We start from the raw sequence: 14,144 nt of genomic DNA, 5'->3' as shown, positions 1-14,144 counted from the left end.
ATGACCTCCCTACAGAGACTCAATTCATGACAAAGTAAAGCCGAGGATGATGCACAGTTTGTTACAATGCTCAGTATATTTCACAGAAACCAAAACATCTTATTTCATAAAGATAAAAATGTACTGCCTGTTATTATTATGAGGTCTCCTACAGCTTTGTTCTCCTTCCCTTGCATGTACACCAGTGTCCGATGTAATCAAGGTTTGTGCATAGGACCATTCAACATGTTTGTTTTATTTGTCTTTAGGCTGTAAACCAATAGAACAAAATTGATGAATAGACAAAGCTAGAACCACAGAGACAAGGGATTATTTTGTGGTATTAAGATGGGTTAGTCTAAACCATGGTTATTACTCTGTAAATATACAGTCAACTCTGTACACACTGTATAAGAAATGCATGTTTGCAGTTGAGTTTTCAGGATTCATCTTCTGGTTCATGGCCAGACAGACACATTATCAGCAGGGAATTGTGGGAAAAGATTAGAAGTATTCTGAAGCAAAAATATCATCACACAGCTTCATACTGCTCTCTAGACTTTTTATCAGAAGTTTTGGTATGGTTGGGTTTTGGTCGACAAGTATTGTCTAGTGTTTTAGTAAAAAAAAATGGAGTAATCTAAGGACATAACAAGGGAAGATTGGAGAGGAGTGAAGGAGACAAAAACAGAGATACCCTAGGTGCCCGTGGAAAAGGCAGTTAAGGTCAGCAATGGGGATGTTTTGGCTTGAGTCAGTGCAGAGCAGAGTCTGTATGAGAGCAGCAAAGTGCTGCAGGGCTCGGGGGAATACCCTCCACTAAGCTAAGAAACTCTCTCTCTTTCTCAAACACACACACACACGCACACGCACACACACACACACACACACACACACTAACACTCTCAATAAAAGAATAAACAGATCCAAGCACACAACCAAGCACACAGTACTAAAAACAAACACAGGCATGGATATAAAAGTAAACAGAGATGGCAAAGACAGCAACCTACAAGGAAACACAAGCCAACACGAAAATCTTGAGCACTAGACATTGATTTAGAAAGAGGCTCTCACATTAAAGAGTGACTTTGGTGTTTTGGTTATTATTGAGTAACTGAAATGTCTACCAGAAGTTTGTGGACTGATGTTTTAAATAATCAACCAGCTGTTTTAGTGCTTCTCCAAACATCTATTTTCTCCTCTTACCTTGACACGATCCATTGATTTCCTCAAATCCTGGCTGGCACACACACTTCCCAATGGGCACAAGCCATTCTCCTTCAGTACTGCAATGCATCCTGGGAGGCTCATATAAAGGCAGGGAGTTATTGACGCAGCGGCCGACAACCTCCACCAGCTGAGAAGCTTCTGATCCTGGGATGGTGTCGGGAAACTCGGCCAAACTCTTAACCAGAAAGGGGCAGCGTTTGTAGAAAACACGCACTGAGACAAGAGCGATACAGGCTCCCAAATCCTGAAATGCAAGGTAGAAGCCCTTCCGGGTCAAGGGACCTAAATCTCGGACTTCAGTGTTGAGCTTCATCACACGGTCTCCTAGATCCAGCTCAGTGAAGCTCTCATCAGCTGCTATTGTGTCAATCTTAACGTATCTACTCTCCTTCATAGCCCTGTCCTCCTCCTCTGTGATTCCTGTTCCATCTCTCATTTCTCCGTAATCCATTTCATCCTCATCCCCGTCTGTTTCGTAGTAGTACATGTTAAACGTCTCCTTGCAGGTCCCAACGCCCCCTGGAAGGCTGTTACAATCTCTCAGGGTGAATTTAAGTTCAATGAAGACCCTCTGAGCTCCCTCGGTCAGGATCCAGTTGGTGTGCAGCCAGTTGTTCTGGTTCTGATCCATTACTCGGCAGACTTGGTAGGTGTGGATGGGGGCATAGTTCTCGTCCACTTCCCCAATCTCCTCCCACTGAGACAGAAAAAGGAGGTTAATAAAAAACAGAACAAAGGAATACTGATTTTAATCTTTACCTCTTCCAATATATTGCATTATGATATATTCAATTCGTTCTAACAAGGAGGGGTAAAATAAACATAGTGGTACTAAGTACAAGGTTTTCCTCTAGAATAGTGGAAAAACAGCTTTGAAGAAGTCTGGTGTCACTTACAAAACTCTCCTCAAATGTAGTATTTTTGAAAGTTCCAAATGATGCCAATGAACAAAGAGTTGATGGAACACGATAGAAATCTAGGAAAACTGAGCTACAGCAAAGTCATGAGCTGCTTAACATTGGATTATGGTGGGATTTTGTTTATGTCTGTGTATAGATAGCAGGATAAGGTGCTGTGTCCACTGCCGCCGTTTTTTGCGCTGGCTTTTTAAACTCTATGTGATTTAGCTTTTCCAGCGCCAATCACACCAATCAGAATCAAGAAGGGGCTGGACTTCCGGTTTCAACTTGGCAATAGCAATGGCGGAGGTCGGAGAAAAGTTATCACACTGGTTTTTTGAGGTACAATTTCCAAGTTTAGAGCTGCTGCTAATGCTATGACACGATTCCTATCAATAGTTTTTACTGTAACTTGATGAAATGTCATCGAATGAAAGCAAATACGAAGCATACAGAGCGTTTTAAAACATACCTAACGGTCACTTCTTAGGGAAAGTGACGCAAGACAACTTTTGTAACCTAGCAACAGTAAACACTGGTGAGAAGCACTCTGAAATTGAAGTTGTGGGCGCTCCCAGCGCAACAAAACTGGTGGCAGTGGACACGGCACCTAACACTCATTCCCATTCCACCTTGTTTCTTCCTATTGCAATGGGCAGAAAGACTGAGACAGTGTTATAGAGTATATGTTCTTTTACCCTGAGTGTTGGAGGAGGGTTATTGTCATACACACACTGAAAGGTGTATTCTAAAATATAGCCACACCTCCATACTAAAAAGTGTGTGTGTGTGGGCTCATTTATTCCTGCCTGCTGTAAATGTGTGTATATGTAAATGAGTGTCAGCGTTCAAGCTAGTGTGTGTGTGTGTGTGTGTGTGTGTGCATTTGCATCCATGCCCAAGTGAGTGTGAGACAGCGGCATTAATTCCCTCTAAGGTCTCATGGGACAAGGCTATTATCTGCATCACTAGCACTCTCCTGTGGGTAATACAGGCTCTTCATCATGTCACCATAATGTGGCCAAGGGGACCAGACTATGATCTGGTGTTATAGCTTAATAGCCCATATTAGCTGATCCTTGCTGTAGCAGTTTGGTGTATTCTTTTGTCGATATTTTTTTTTGCTGTCTCTCCTAGTCTTGGTTGCCAGCAGTTGTTTTGCCTGTCTTTGTTTTGTGATTATCACACATGCGTTTAATGACATACACATAATGAATATGATTTAATTCAAATTCACCAACGTTCCTTAACTATATTATGTGTTCATGTTTTTATCTCTGTATTATCTGTTAAAAACATGCGCCTTTTGAGTGCTGACAGTTTAAGAATACAGGTCACTGTTGATAAGATTTTTTACATGTATAGACAAAAAGAAAGATTTGTGTGTGTTTGTTTTAGAGTCCATATCTCTCCCAGACTTAATTTAGTCCCAGTGCAGACATTAAGCCTCTTACTGGTAAGATCACACAGATCCACTAGATTGCACTGAGCTTTACACAGCTTAAACACACAATACATATGCACACACACACATGCACATATGCACACATAGACTCACACACCAACCATTAACAGTGGCATAGCAGGGATTACATCAGATGACAGTCTATTTTTTCTATGTAGCTAACTGGGCCAGTATTTGTTTTTATAATTTTTTTCCATTGTTTCCTCTGGCAGTCCTTCTTTGCAGCACTCTGTGTGACTGTGAACTTTTTTTGATTACTTAATTTAAATGGGATATGAAACCTACTAAAACATGTTTGATTTAACATTTTCATCCCATACAAAGAATGCAAAAAGAAGAGGTGCTCTGGAGCCTCAGTGTCAGATCCCCCCGTGTGTTTGATGGTCATGTCAGGCCCATGTATTTGAAACACAAGAGGACAAGAAGACCTGTTACTTTATTTTACTGTACAATATTAGCTTTAAAATAAGAACTTCTATTAATGTGAGCTACTTTTTTCTTTCAAGGTTTCATTAAAACATACTTATTTTCTCAGGAGTAATGGATTTATTATTTTTGGGGGTGGCAGTAGCTCAGCCCATAGGGACTTGGCTTGGGAACAGAAGGGTCGCCGGCCCGAGTCCCAGTATGGACGAAGCTTGGCAAGTGCACTGGTGGCTGGAGAGGTGCAGGTTCACTTGCCTGGGCACTGCGGAGGTGCCCTTGAGCAAGGCACCGAACCCCCAATTGCTCAGGGTGCGCTGGTTGACGGCAGTATCCTCACTCTGACATCTCTCCCTAAGCATGTTCACTGCATGTGTGTGCATTTGTATGTATATAGCAAAAAAAAAACTGTATATGTAGCATGTCCAAAATAGCATGAGTGGAAAAAATTGAATTTCCCCCCTGGGGATCAATAAAGTAATAAAGTACCTTTACAAGAAAAATAAGATTGTGTAACTATAAGTTAGAAAATATACAAAGGGTTTTTTAGTCACAAGAAAAGACTGACTGAACTAAGAAAGGAGCCTTTTTTCTTAGGAAGAAACTGCTTTCAAGGACGTTTCCAACCCCAACTCCGTCGAGGTAGATGTCTGTCTAACTTGAGTCTGGTCCTGCTCGAGGTTTCTGCCTGTTAAAGGAAGTTTTTCCTTGTCGCTGTAACTTGCTAAATACTGTGAGGTGCAATGCTCATGGTGGATTAAGAATAGATAAGATCGAGTCCTGTCAGTAAGAGGGGACTGGATCATATCCTGTCTTGGTGTTGGGTCTTTGTTAATAATCAAACATAGAGTGGTCTAGACCTGCTCTGTTTGTAAAAGCGTCTTGAGCTAATGTTTGTTGTGGTTTGGCGTTATACAAATAAAGATTGATTCATTGATTGACGTTCAAGTGCTTGTTTGATAGGACTTTTAAATACTACTGAACATGGTATCAGGCATTAGGGGCCTCCTAGGTTAATAACTATGTTCAATGTTAAGCTTGGGGCTAAATACCAACACTACTGGGTCAAGACCACCCAAGTTAGTGTGAAGTGACCAAAACAGGCACAGCTATGGCACATTTTAAAATGAACATGTTTTAAACTTAATTTTACACTAGTTCTACTTCTGCTTTGCCCCTTTGTCTCTCAATAACCCTTATCACATCAGTAGTTCAAGGGGTGACATTCACACTCCTGTTACAGCCCATTCAATATGAATGTCAGAGAGGGATAATGATGGGACCAATTCATCACACTTCTGTGCTGGCAGCAGAGGTAGTAATAGAGGCATTACAGGAGCAAGATGATATCACTTTGAGCCCGCAGGATGGAACAGCATTGTGTTTTTACACATGAAGAAGAGTGTATAGGAAGCCCCTGTTGTGGCTCTGCAAAGCTGTGCAGCAATGAAATCACTTGGACAGGAATATTACTAAATATTGGGATCAATATGCAAGTGTTTCTGATTTTGATGAACTGATGCTCTAATGTGAAAAATCAAAAAGCCAACTGGTTTTTGAGGGTTTTGGGTGCAGTCAATACTGTCAATCTTTCCAGACCATCTCCTTAAGCCCTGACACCTCTTTGTCCCATAACAAAGAACTGTCCCTTATAGCCCTTAACCACACAGGAATACCCCTCTCCACATTTTACCATTTCTACATCCACTGTAGAGCCTCATTCCTCTACCTTTTCCATTCATCCAGTTCTATTATCACCTTTCCTATGTCCTCTATTCTTTCTTTAATGATCCAATTTTATGTCTCAATACTGCTCAACCACTTCCCTCCTACTTCATTCATCCCTTGTCACTTAGCGCTTGATTTCCTGCCTTTGTCCCGAATGTCTGCATCCCTCCTCCTTTCACACCTTTCCCAGCTAATTCCTGCCATTCTGATATTTTTCTTGTCGCTTCTGACCATTGTAGCTCTCGCAATGTACAGTGATGTGATATAAGCAATACAAAGAGCACCTGCTGAAAAGCATATGAGCTGCAGCGCCACAGACTAAGCAAATACTCTTCAACCTGTTCAAAACGCTTTTCTCTTCCCTCATTGGCACTTAGGACTTTAAACTGTTGGCGCTTGTGAGCTATCAGAGTTTCTGTGCCTGTCCATCCTCTTATGTTTTTTGCAGTGTGCAAGTACGCCTTTGACACTAGCATACTATTACCTTGGGTCCACTTACGCATTGTCAGCAGAGACAGTTAATGAGGCATTGCCTCATAGTTTAGTGCGGCATTTGCTTAATGGTATCCTATTTTTTTCTTTTCTATCACAAGTATAAACAGTTGGCAAAGAGGGAATTTGGATCTTGTCATAGAATGAGTGAAAGGGTTTTCACAGAGTGTAATTAGGGATGTACATTTTAAGTATTTTCCTTGATCGATTTTTGGAAATGTTAACGATCAATTATCGATTAATTGATAAAAAAAAAAAAAGATTATTCTTACGTCAAAAACAAAGCCAAATACGTTGTTTTCCCCCTAAATAATATGTTCTACAGCAACAAAATGCAAATAACTGACAGGATTGAATACGGGTACATGTTTGACACGCAGATTATCAACCATCAGGCTCATTAAAATATTCTCCGCGGACATAATCTTATAAAGTGAAGGCTGAGACTACTAACAGAAAATTACTTCAGACTCACAGAGTCCAGTTTTCTGTCTACTCGTTCTTATTGAGAAAAATAAACGTGTATTCGGTCAGGTGTCAGCCAGGAGCGCAACCGGGTCATAATCAGTCCAGCTGCAGAAAAGCTCAGACAGCTCTGATGTTGCTGGTCTGCAAACATAGTGTACCTGAATTTCCCACCTGTCTGTTGCCTTCGTATCCAAAGGTGGTCCAAATGTCCAAATGTCCTGTTTATTGTTGTGAACCTTTGTGTCTGTGTTGTTGTTGGCAGCAGTTTTGTATTGATCCTCTTTTAAAAAGCACACGTGGAGACCTGATGCGCAGCCGCAGCCGCCAGCAGAGCATCTCCGCTGTGCGCAACACCTTTAACAGCTGATTCACATCCAAACATGCTTTAAACTTAAAACACCTCCCTGATAGATGAGTGTAATATGAGACCACATGATGTTTGTTCCACGTGACGGAAAATTGATAACAAAAATGTGTGTTTCGAGTAATTTTTTAACAATCAATTAACCGATAATCGATTAATTGTGGTCATCCCTAAGTGTAACACAAACATTTTGGTTTGGTTTGGTACACAATTTTGAAGCTTCGGTAGGGGAGAAGAAGAGGCACAAATAACATGTATCTTAGGAGCTCAAAAAACTTTTACAAACGGTCTTACATGCAGCCTCAACAGTTCAGGTTTGTAGACCTGCTCCGATTTATTTTCTTTCTTTTAGAAATTAAAACATGGAATCAAGCAGAACCCCTCCAAGCACAGAGTGCGAGCAAATTTTCCATTTGATGAGTAGATGTCAGAGGTTTATTCACTACATAACAGTCAAGTATCCGTACCAAAATGTTATTAATACAAACTATTAGGGATGCACCGATCCGATCCTGGTATCGGATATCGGTCAGATCGGGCTCAAAAAGTTAGATCGGATATCGGTGACAAGGGGCCGATATATGGTGCCGATCCATATGGCAGATCTATTCATCTCAGTATTATGCTTTCCTGTGTTTACAACAGCCTCCTTCATCATCAGCGCCGGCTGGTCTGTGCATTTTTGCCCAGCAGAGCATGATGGAGGATAACTACAGAGGCTCTGAAGTTTAGGTGCATGTCACGCTTCTTTTGCTAACAACTCCGCCGGAAACTTGCAACATATGCAGCGCTATCTGTATCAGCAGATACCAAAGCCCATTGATAACGATATCAGCATCTGGACCTAAAAAGTAGGATCGGTGCATCCCTACAAACTATGCTTAACTTTGACAGCGTTTTTGTGGTTGGTGAAGACTGTCTGACCTGGGCTGACATACACAAACATGCATACAAACGCACACACAGGAACGTCAGCGCCACTGTTTATTACTTTGAACGTCAAGCTTCTCTGATGAAACCACTTCTTTTGGAATTAAGACATCATGACGAAGCGACTAGATGAAGGCTTGTTTTGGCTTTGTTTTCTACAAACACACAAGAGACTTGATATGTATTTTCTTTCCACAAGACAACGCAATCTACTCAGCACTCAGTGCACTCTCGGCTCCATACAGCCGACACACACACATACACACACGCCGCTCCTCACTAACACACACTGCAAAGTGAAAGTGACTGCACTGAAACCAGTGCTTCAGTAGCCTGCCTGATGGCCTACGCATGCTGTGTGTGGTGTGTTCCTGTTGTCAGTCAGTGTGGGGACCTTGGATTTGCATCACCTTTAGGACTGTGCTGAATCGTGTTAGTAATGTGCATCAAACTAAATTGGCCGTATCCAAACGGTTCGGTATGAATACATATACTTTTACACCCGTAGTTTTCACTGACATCTTAATCTCTTAAAATGTTAAGATTGATGTTTATTCATATTTAATCTTCATGTTTAATCCCATTATGGTAGTTCCATGCTATTCATGGAAATGTGTAATATTCAGTTCATAATGATATGTTATCTGTACATTTCTCTATAAAGTCTTTTTACTTCATTTCTTGTTTGCTTGAATGCATATTTGAAGAACATTCAAATGCACCTTAGCACTTTCACATAGGGAAGCAGTTGAGAGGAGATGGTGTAATGGAAAGACAAGCAGATGACAAAAAATAATAAAAGGGGGGAATGAGGAGTTTAATCAATGCTAGGTTGAAAAAAAGGATGGGAGGGGCACTGATTAGTGCTGAGCTACAAAAAAAAAAAAGAATGAGAGGAGAAACAATTTTAGGGGTGGAAGTGAGTGGAGGAGGAGAAAACAAGGCATGATACAAACCATCTGCAATGTGAGACTAAACAAAAATCTTGATGCTCCACAATATCTTATTTAGCCACAGAAAGCTGCTGCTGCCAAGTGTGCATGTGTGTTTGTGCAGAGAATGTTCAAGAGAGCCCAGAGAGCAGACTGGGTTTTGTTATATTAAATATTGAGCATGATAAGAATCGAAATGAACAACAATGGTGTCTGTTATTTAAAATGAAAAACATGGACTACATTCCTTATTTGTCAATCATGTTCTCATTTCACCAGAGAGTAAATTCAGCAGGAAAAAAGCATTCCCATCAATTAAATCTGGAGCAGGATGAAAACAAAACAGCCAATAAGAAAGGATGTCATAATGAGATCCCTACGTTTTCTTATCACATCCTTTATTTTCTCTCCTTCGTCTACCCTGAGTACACTTATTTATGCCATTGCATTGTAGCAACCACACACAATGATCACATCTTCATTAATATGATTGCACATACAGCTGCTTTTGTCAGCACTATCTCTCCCATCTACATACAGCCACAGAGTGGGTTGTGATTTGAATACCCAGAGCAGATAAAACCCCACAATCAGCACTATTTGGTCAGACGTGTATAGCAGCCCACAGTAGTAGTGACAACGTAAGAGATTTCACAAGTGAATCAAGTGGATGCATAAATCAATTCCTTTTCAAACCAACAACAGCACTATCAATCCAGTGAAGGATGGAGAATTTATTACTTTCCTATAGAGGTGAATGCCATCCTACAAGTCAAAATAGTGCTGAAACACCAGAAAACAATAATTCATTTTTTTAAATGTTATTTCTTTTTCATCAGGATAGTTTTTAATGCTCTTTATTTTTTCATCATGCCCTTATTTGGAATACTTAGAAATAAAAACTAAATTCCTCATATGAGAATATTCCATGGTGACTTTCAATGTCTTTCTTTTTTGAATGAATGAATGAATAAATGTGAATTTTTGAAAGAGAAATGACTTTAACCTTGATTCAACACACAAGAGACACTGTGGTGAAATGCTAAAGCTACAAGAGTCATCGCAGAAGTGACCTTAACTCTTTATCTGCAATTTTTTAAATAATGAACAATCATGAATGTAAGATGGACATTAGTTATTTTGGAAATAGTGCATTCATATCAATATCAATCAATCAATCTTTATTTGTATGTCACCAAACCACAACAAATGTTATCTCAAGACTCTTTTATAAACATAGAAGGTCTAGACTCTAGACCAGGCATGTCCAAAGTATGGCCCGGGGGCCAATTGCGGCCCAAGGTCCATTTATTTATGGCCCCAAGCTTCCATCTTAAAAGGGGACATATCACGCTTTTTTCATCAACATATATTGGTCTAAGAGGTCCCCAAAACATGTCTTTAAAGTTTATGCTCAAAAAAACACTTTGAAATCAGATTTTGGTCTGCCTGAAAAACCCTCTTCTTCATTCCTCATTAGAACACTCTGTTTTCCCTCTGACCACGCCCCCTCCGGAAGTGGATGTGCCTCGGCTCTCCAGCACGTTGATCTAATGTTTACATGTTGGCTGAATATACACGGCTGCTCAGAGATCGCGTTACTTCAACCCTCTGAATCTGATCCTGACGGAGAGGCGCCTGTAGCAGGACCTTTCTGAAGGATTGGTCATAGATTTAGTGTTTCTTGTTGTTTTATTTATCAGTATGTAGACGTGTGTCTTGGTACACAGCTACGAACATGTAGCTATGTGGCTATGCTAACTAGCGCTAGCACTTATCCATGATAAATAAAAATCATCCACTAGATCTTCAAATCTGCAGATGTGGGGAGTAAAACCAACCTCTGCCAGAGAGGCAGCAGGACCTTTTCTGAAGGATTGGTCACAGATTTAGTGTTTCTTGTTGTTTTATTTGTCAGTATGTCGACGTGTGTCTTGGTACACAGCTACAGCTACAGCTACAGCTATGAACATATAGCTATGTGGCTATGCTAATTAGCGCTAGCACTTATCCATGACAAATAAAAATCATCCACTATATCTTCAAATCTGAAGACGTGGGGAGTAAAACCGACCTTTGTGTTTATTAAGACAGCCTACAACTAGCATGCCTCCCTCCTAAGCTCCTTGTTAGCACACATGTGTGCAGGTAATGAAAAACGGAGGAGGGATTCAGTATTATTTTATACAGTCTATGGGCTGAACAAGCTCCGAGCTCTGACTCCGTGACAGACCGGATATTGTTGTGACGTAACAAAAACACTGAAGTCTGAAACGGCTCGTTTCACACACATTTACAGAAAGGTGGAGAAATCAGAACAGGGGCAGAATGGATTTTTTTCATTCTAGGGGGGTTTGTAGACATGCCAGGGACACATATTTCAGGTAAAGAACCATTAAAAAGTCAATTTTGCATGATATGTCACCTTTAAATTGTGTTATTTATAGCACAGAAATTATACAGAAATTGCTGTACATTTGCAGTTTCTTTCAAGCGCACAAATAAAACTAAAGTCAATCCAGAAACTTCTCAAAAAGCTTCATATGGACTACCTGTCTAAAACCAAGGTTCTGGGGATTCTTCAAGACGGCAATAAAGAAGAAACACAAGAACTCTTAAAGCTGACAGGTTTTCAAATTAATGTTTTCATCATGATGTGAAAATGTTCTTGATGAACACTAAAAGTTCAGAAGACACAAAAGAGGACACAAGACAAGATCAAAATCAGGAAATTGTACAGAAAAGGGAAACATTTGGAGCTTAAAAAATGTTCGGAATGCAGGTAAATAATTATTTAGTTCTTAATATGTTGTCTGCTGGTCAGAAAAGTCTTAAAAACAACATGAAAAAGAAGTGTGATGAAATCCAGATCATGATCCTGCCATAGAAAAATAATAACATATTTTTCCCAGATTGTCCGACCCTAATGAAAAACATTTATCTCCAGAAGAAGATAAAGTTTACTAATCTTTACATGGTACTTCCTAGTTACTGTGTTATTGAGAAAACATTTAAAATAATTGTTATTAAATATTTCATATATAACTTTTATGATTCCAAAGTCTCAGTAGGAGCCACTGGCCCTGAGTTATTCTCACAACATCATATGTGGCCCTCTTTGAAAAAAGTTTGGACACCCCTGCTTTAGACCATACTCAATGTTTAATTATTGAAAAAGACCCAACATCAAGTCAGGATAAAATCCAGTCCCCTCTTACTGACAGGACTCGATCTTATCTCACCTTAATCCACCATGAGCATTACACCTCACAGTATTTAGCTAGTTACAGCGGCGAGGAAAAACTTCCTTTTAACGGACATCTGCCTTGACAAATGTGAGCAGTTATTTCTTGAAGCACACATACTGTATTAATTAATATGCCATTATTCCCATGTGAATCTACTGTACTAGGTTAATAATATTCATGGACAGCATTTGTGTTTTTTTTTACATTATACTACATGGTAAAATGATTTAACCGCTTTACAGTATAGTTAGCATTGCACCTTGCAGTATTTAGCTAGCTACATCGGAGAGGAAAAACTTCCTTTTAACAGGCAGAAACCTCGAGCAGAACCAGACTCATGTTAGACAGACATCTGCTTTGACCGAGTTGGGGTTGTAACGAGGGATAGAGGAGAATAAGAGAGAGAGAGAGAGCGACGATAGTGATGAGATGGATAGTGATAGTAGTAGTAGTAGAAGTAGTAGCTATCGTGATCATTTATTAATCATCCAGAGGTTATGATTGATGCTGATGTGCAGCTGATTTCATTTGATCTCTCATTATGACATAATGTGTATGAACCATGTCAAAAACAAACAAGCAGAATTCCCCCTACACATTTAGAGACATCTACTCATCAAGAGAAAGCATATGAAAGAAAACCAATAAAGGAACAATGACATTGGAAACTACCTAAAGTCTACATCAAGACAGAGAGAGACATCAACATCTTATCAATCCTTATACTCACCCCATTCTTCGGATATGCCACCCATCCCAAATCTCCCATCACAGAGCGAGACTCCAGCAGGTTAACTGTAAAAGATTAAACAGAAATAATTGTATCATTATCTTAAATCATGAAAACAAACAGAAAAGGATATAACGGAGTGACTTTTCAATTCCATAATCACACTTCTTTTTCTCCTCGTGTGATTTTCATCAACATGTGCACAAATGATCCATTTACAATATTGGTCATGTCAAGGATTAGAGTAGGTTTGAGCTTACTTGGTATGAACTGGTACCAGTTTCTTGGACTTAATCTTTTAGGTATTGCAACATAATATTGTATTTCTTATATAGTTGGACATGGGTGCATTTTCAATTGTAAAATATACTAAACAGAGACATGAGAATTGCAAAGGTGTTTTAGCCTATGGTACTTTAAAGAGTGCGAAACCCACATCATATACAATGTTATCAGGGTTGACATAACCCCAGACACAGCCTTGAAAGATTAGGTGGCAATTTTCTTTTCAGCTCCATTAATGTAACTGTGCTTTGGTGCATTTTGTTGACCAAGAAACTGCTGCTGAGCTCAATTCACCAACACTGCTCTTGACTGAAACTGATCCATTAAAGTCTGCCTTCAGCTTTTTATATGAAAGCTGTCAAGTACAATTACCTGACCACTGCACTCCTCAGAAGTGTTTCCATTTTGTCATGAGTAGCACTGTTTCTGTCTCAAAACTTCTTAAATAAAGACACATATCACTGGCTAAAGTGCACCCACAGGGGATGTTTTTGGATCCACTTGGAAACAAATTTAAAGCAGCTAATACGTATGTCTTCAGGGTGCAATTTTTTCTTTGTGGCTTAATTAGCATTGAAGGTAAAACTTAAAATAATTATTTAGCATGGATGACCTCCACATCATAAACCAAGCAGCAACCTCCAGCTGCGAAAATTGAAGTCAATGAAAAAACTGCAGTTCCTCGAGTGTCCGCTTGAGGCTGGCTCCAGAAGTACCAGAAACCACATACACACCAACTGATCTTTACGGCAGAGATAAAAACATGTTTACAGCCTGGTACAAAAAATGAGTTTGGTCTGAATCTCAATGGGCACACACTGTAAGGGGTTTAGTTTTGTTATAACACTGCAGTTTTGAAGATATTAAGAGCATGAGTTTTCCATCATGAGAGGCACAGCTGACTTGATAGAAAGGCTGGCACCCTGTAGCTGTTGGCTAGGAGGCTCAAAGCCCGCTTCTTTACCTCA

The 14,144-nt window shown here is 39.8% G+C and overlaps 1 protein-coding gene across 1 annotated transcript in view; it reads right to left on the bottom strand.

The window, feature by feature from the left end:
* The window catches only part of LOC117831612 (ephrin type-A receptor 5), an 88,801-nt gene that overhangs the window by 65,831 nt on the left and 8,826 nt on the right, over window positions 1-14,144 (bottom strand). The window contains exons 2-3 of the mRNA XM_034710379.1: window positions 12,892-12,956; window positions 1,189-1,909 (exon numbers count right to left, since the gene is read on the bottom strand). Of these exons, the coding sequence (XP_034566270.1) occupies window positions 1,189-1,909; window positions 12,892-12,956 (786 nt within the window). The remainder of the gene's footprint in view (window positions 1-1,188; window positions 1,910-12,891; window positions 12,957-14,144) is intronic.

The sequence above is a fragment of the Notolabrus celidotus genome, chromosome 19 (genome assembly GCF_009762535.1).
Source record: "Notolabrus celidotus isolate fNotCel1 chromosome 19, fNotCel1.pri, whole genome shotgun sequence".
In the NCBI taxonomy this organism is placed as follows: Eukaryota; Metazoa; Chordata; class Actinopteri; order Labriformes; family Labridae; genus Notolabrus; species Notolabrus celidotus.
Note: the sequence above shows the minus strand (reverse complement) of the source record. Positions and strands in the feature narration are given on the sequence as shown.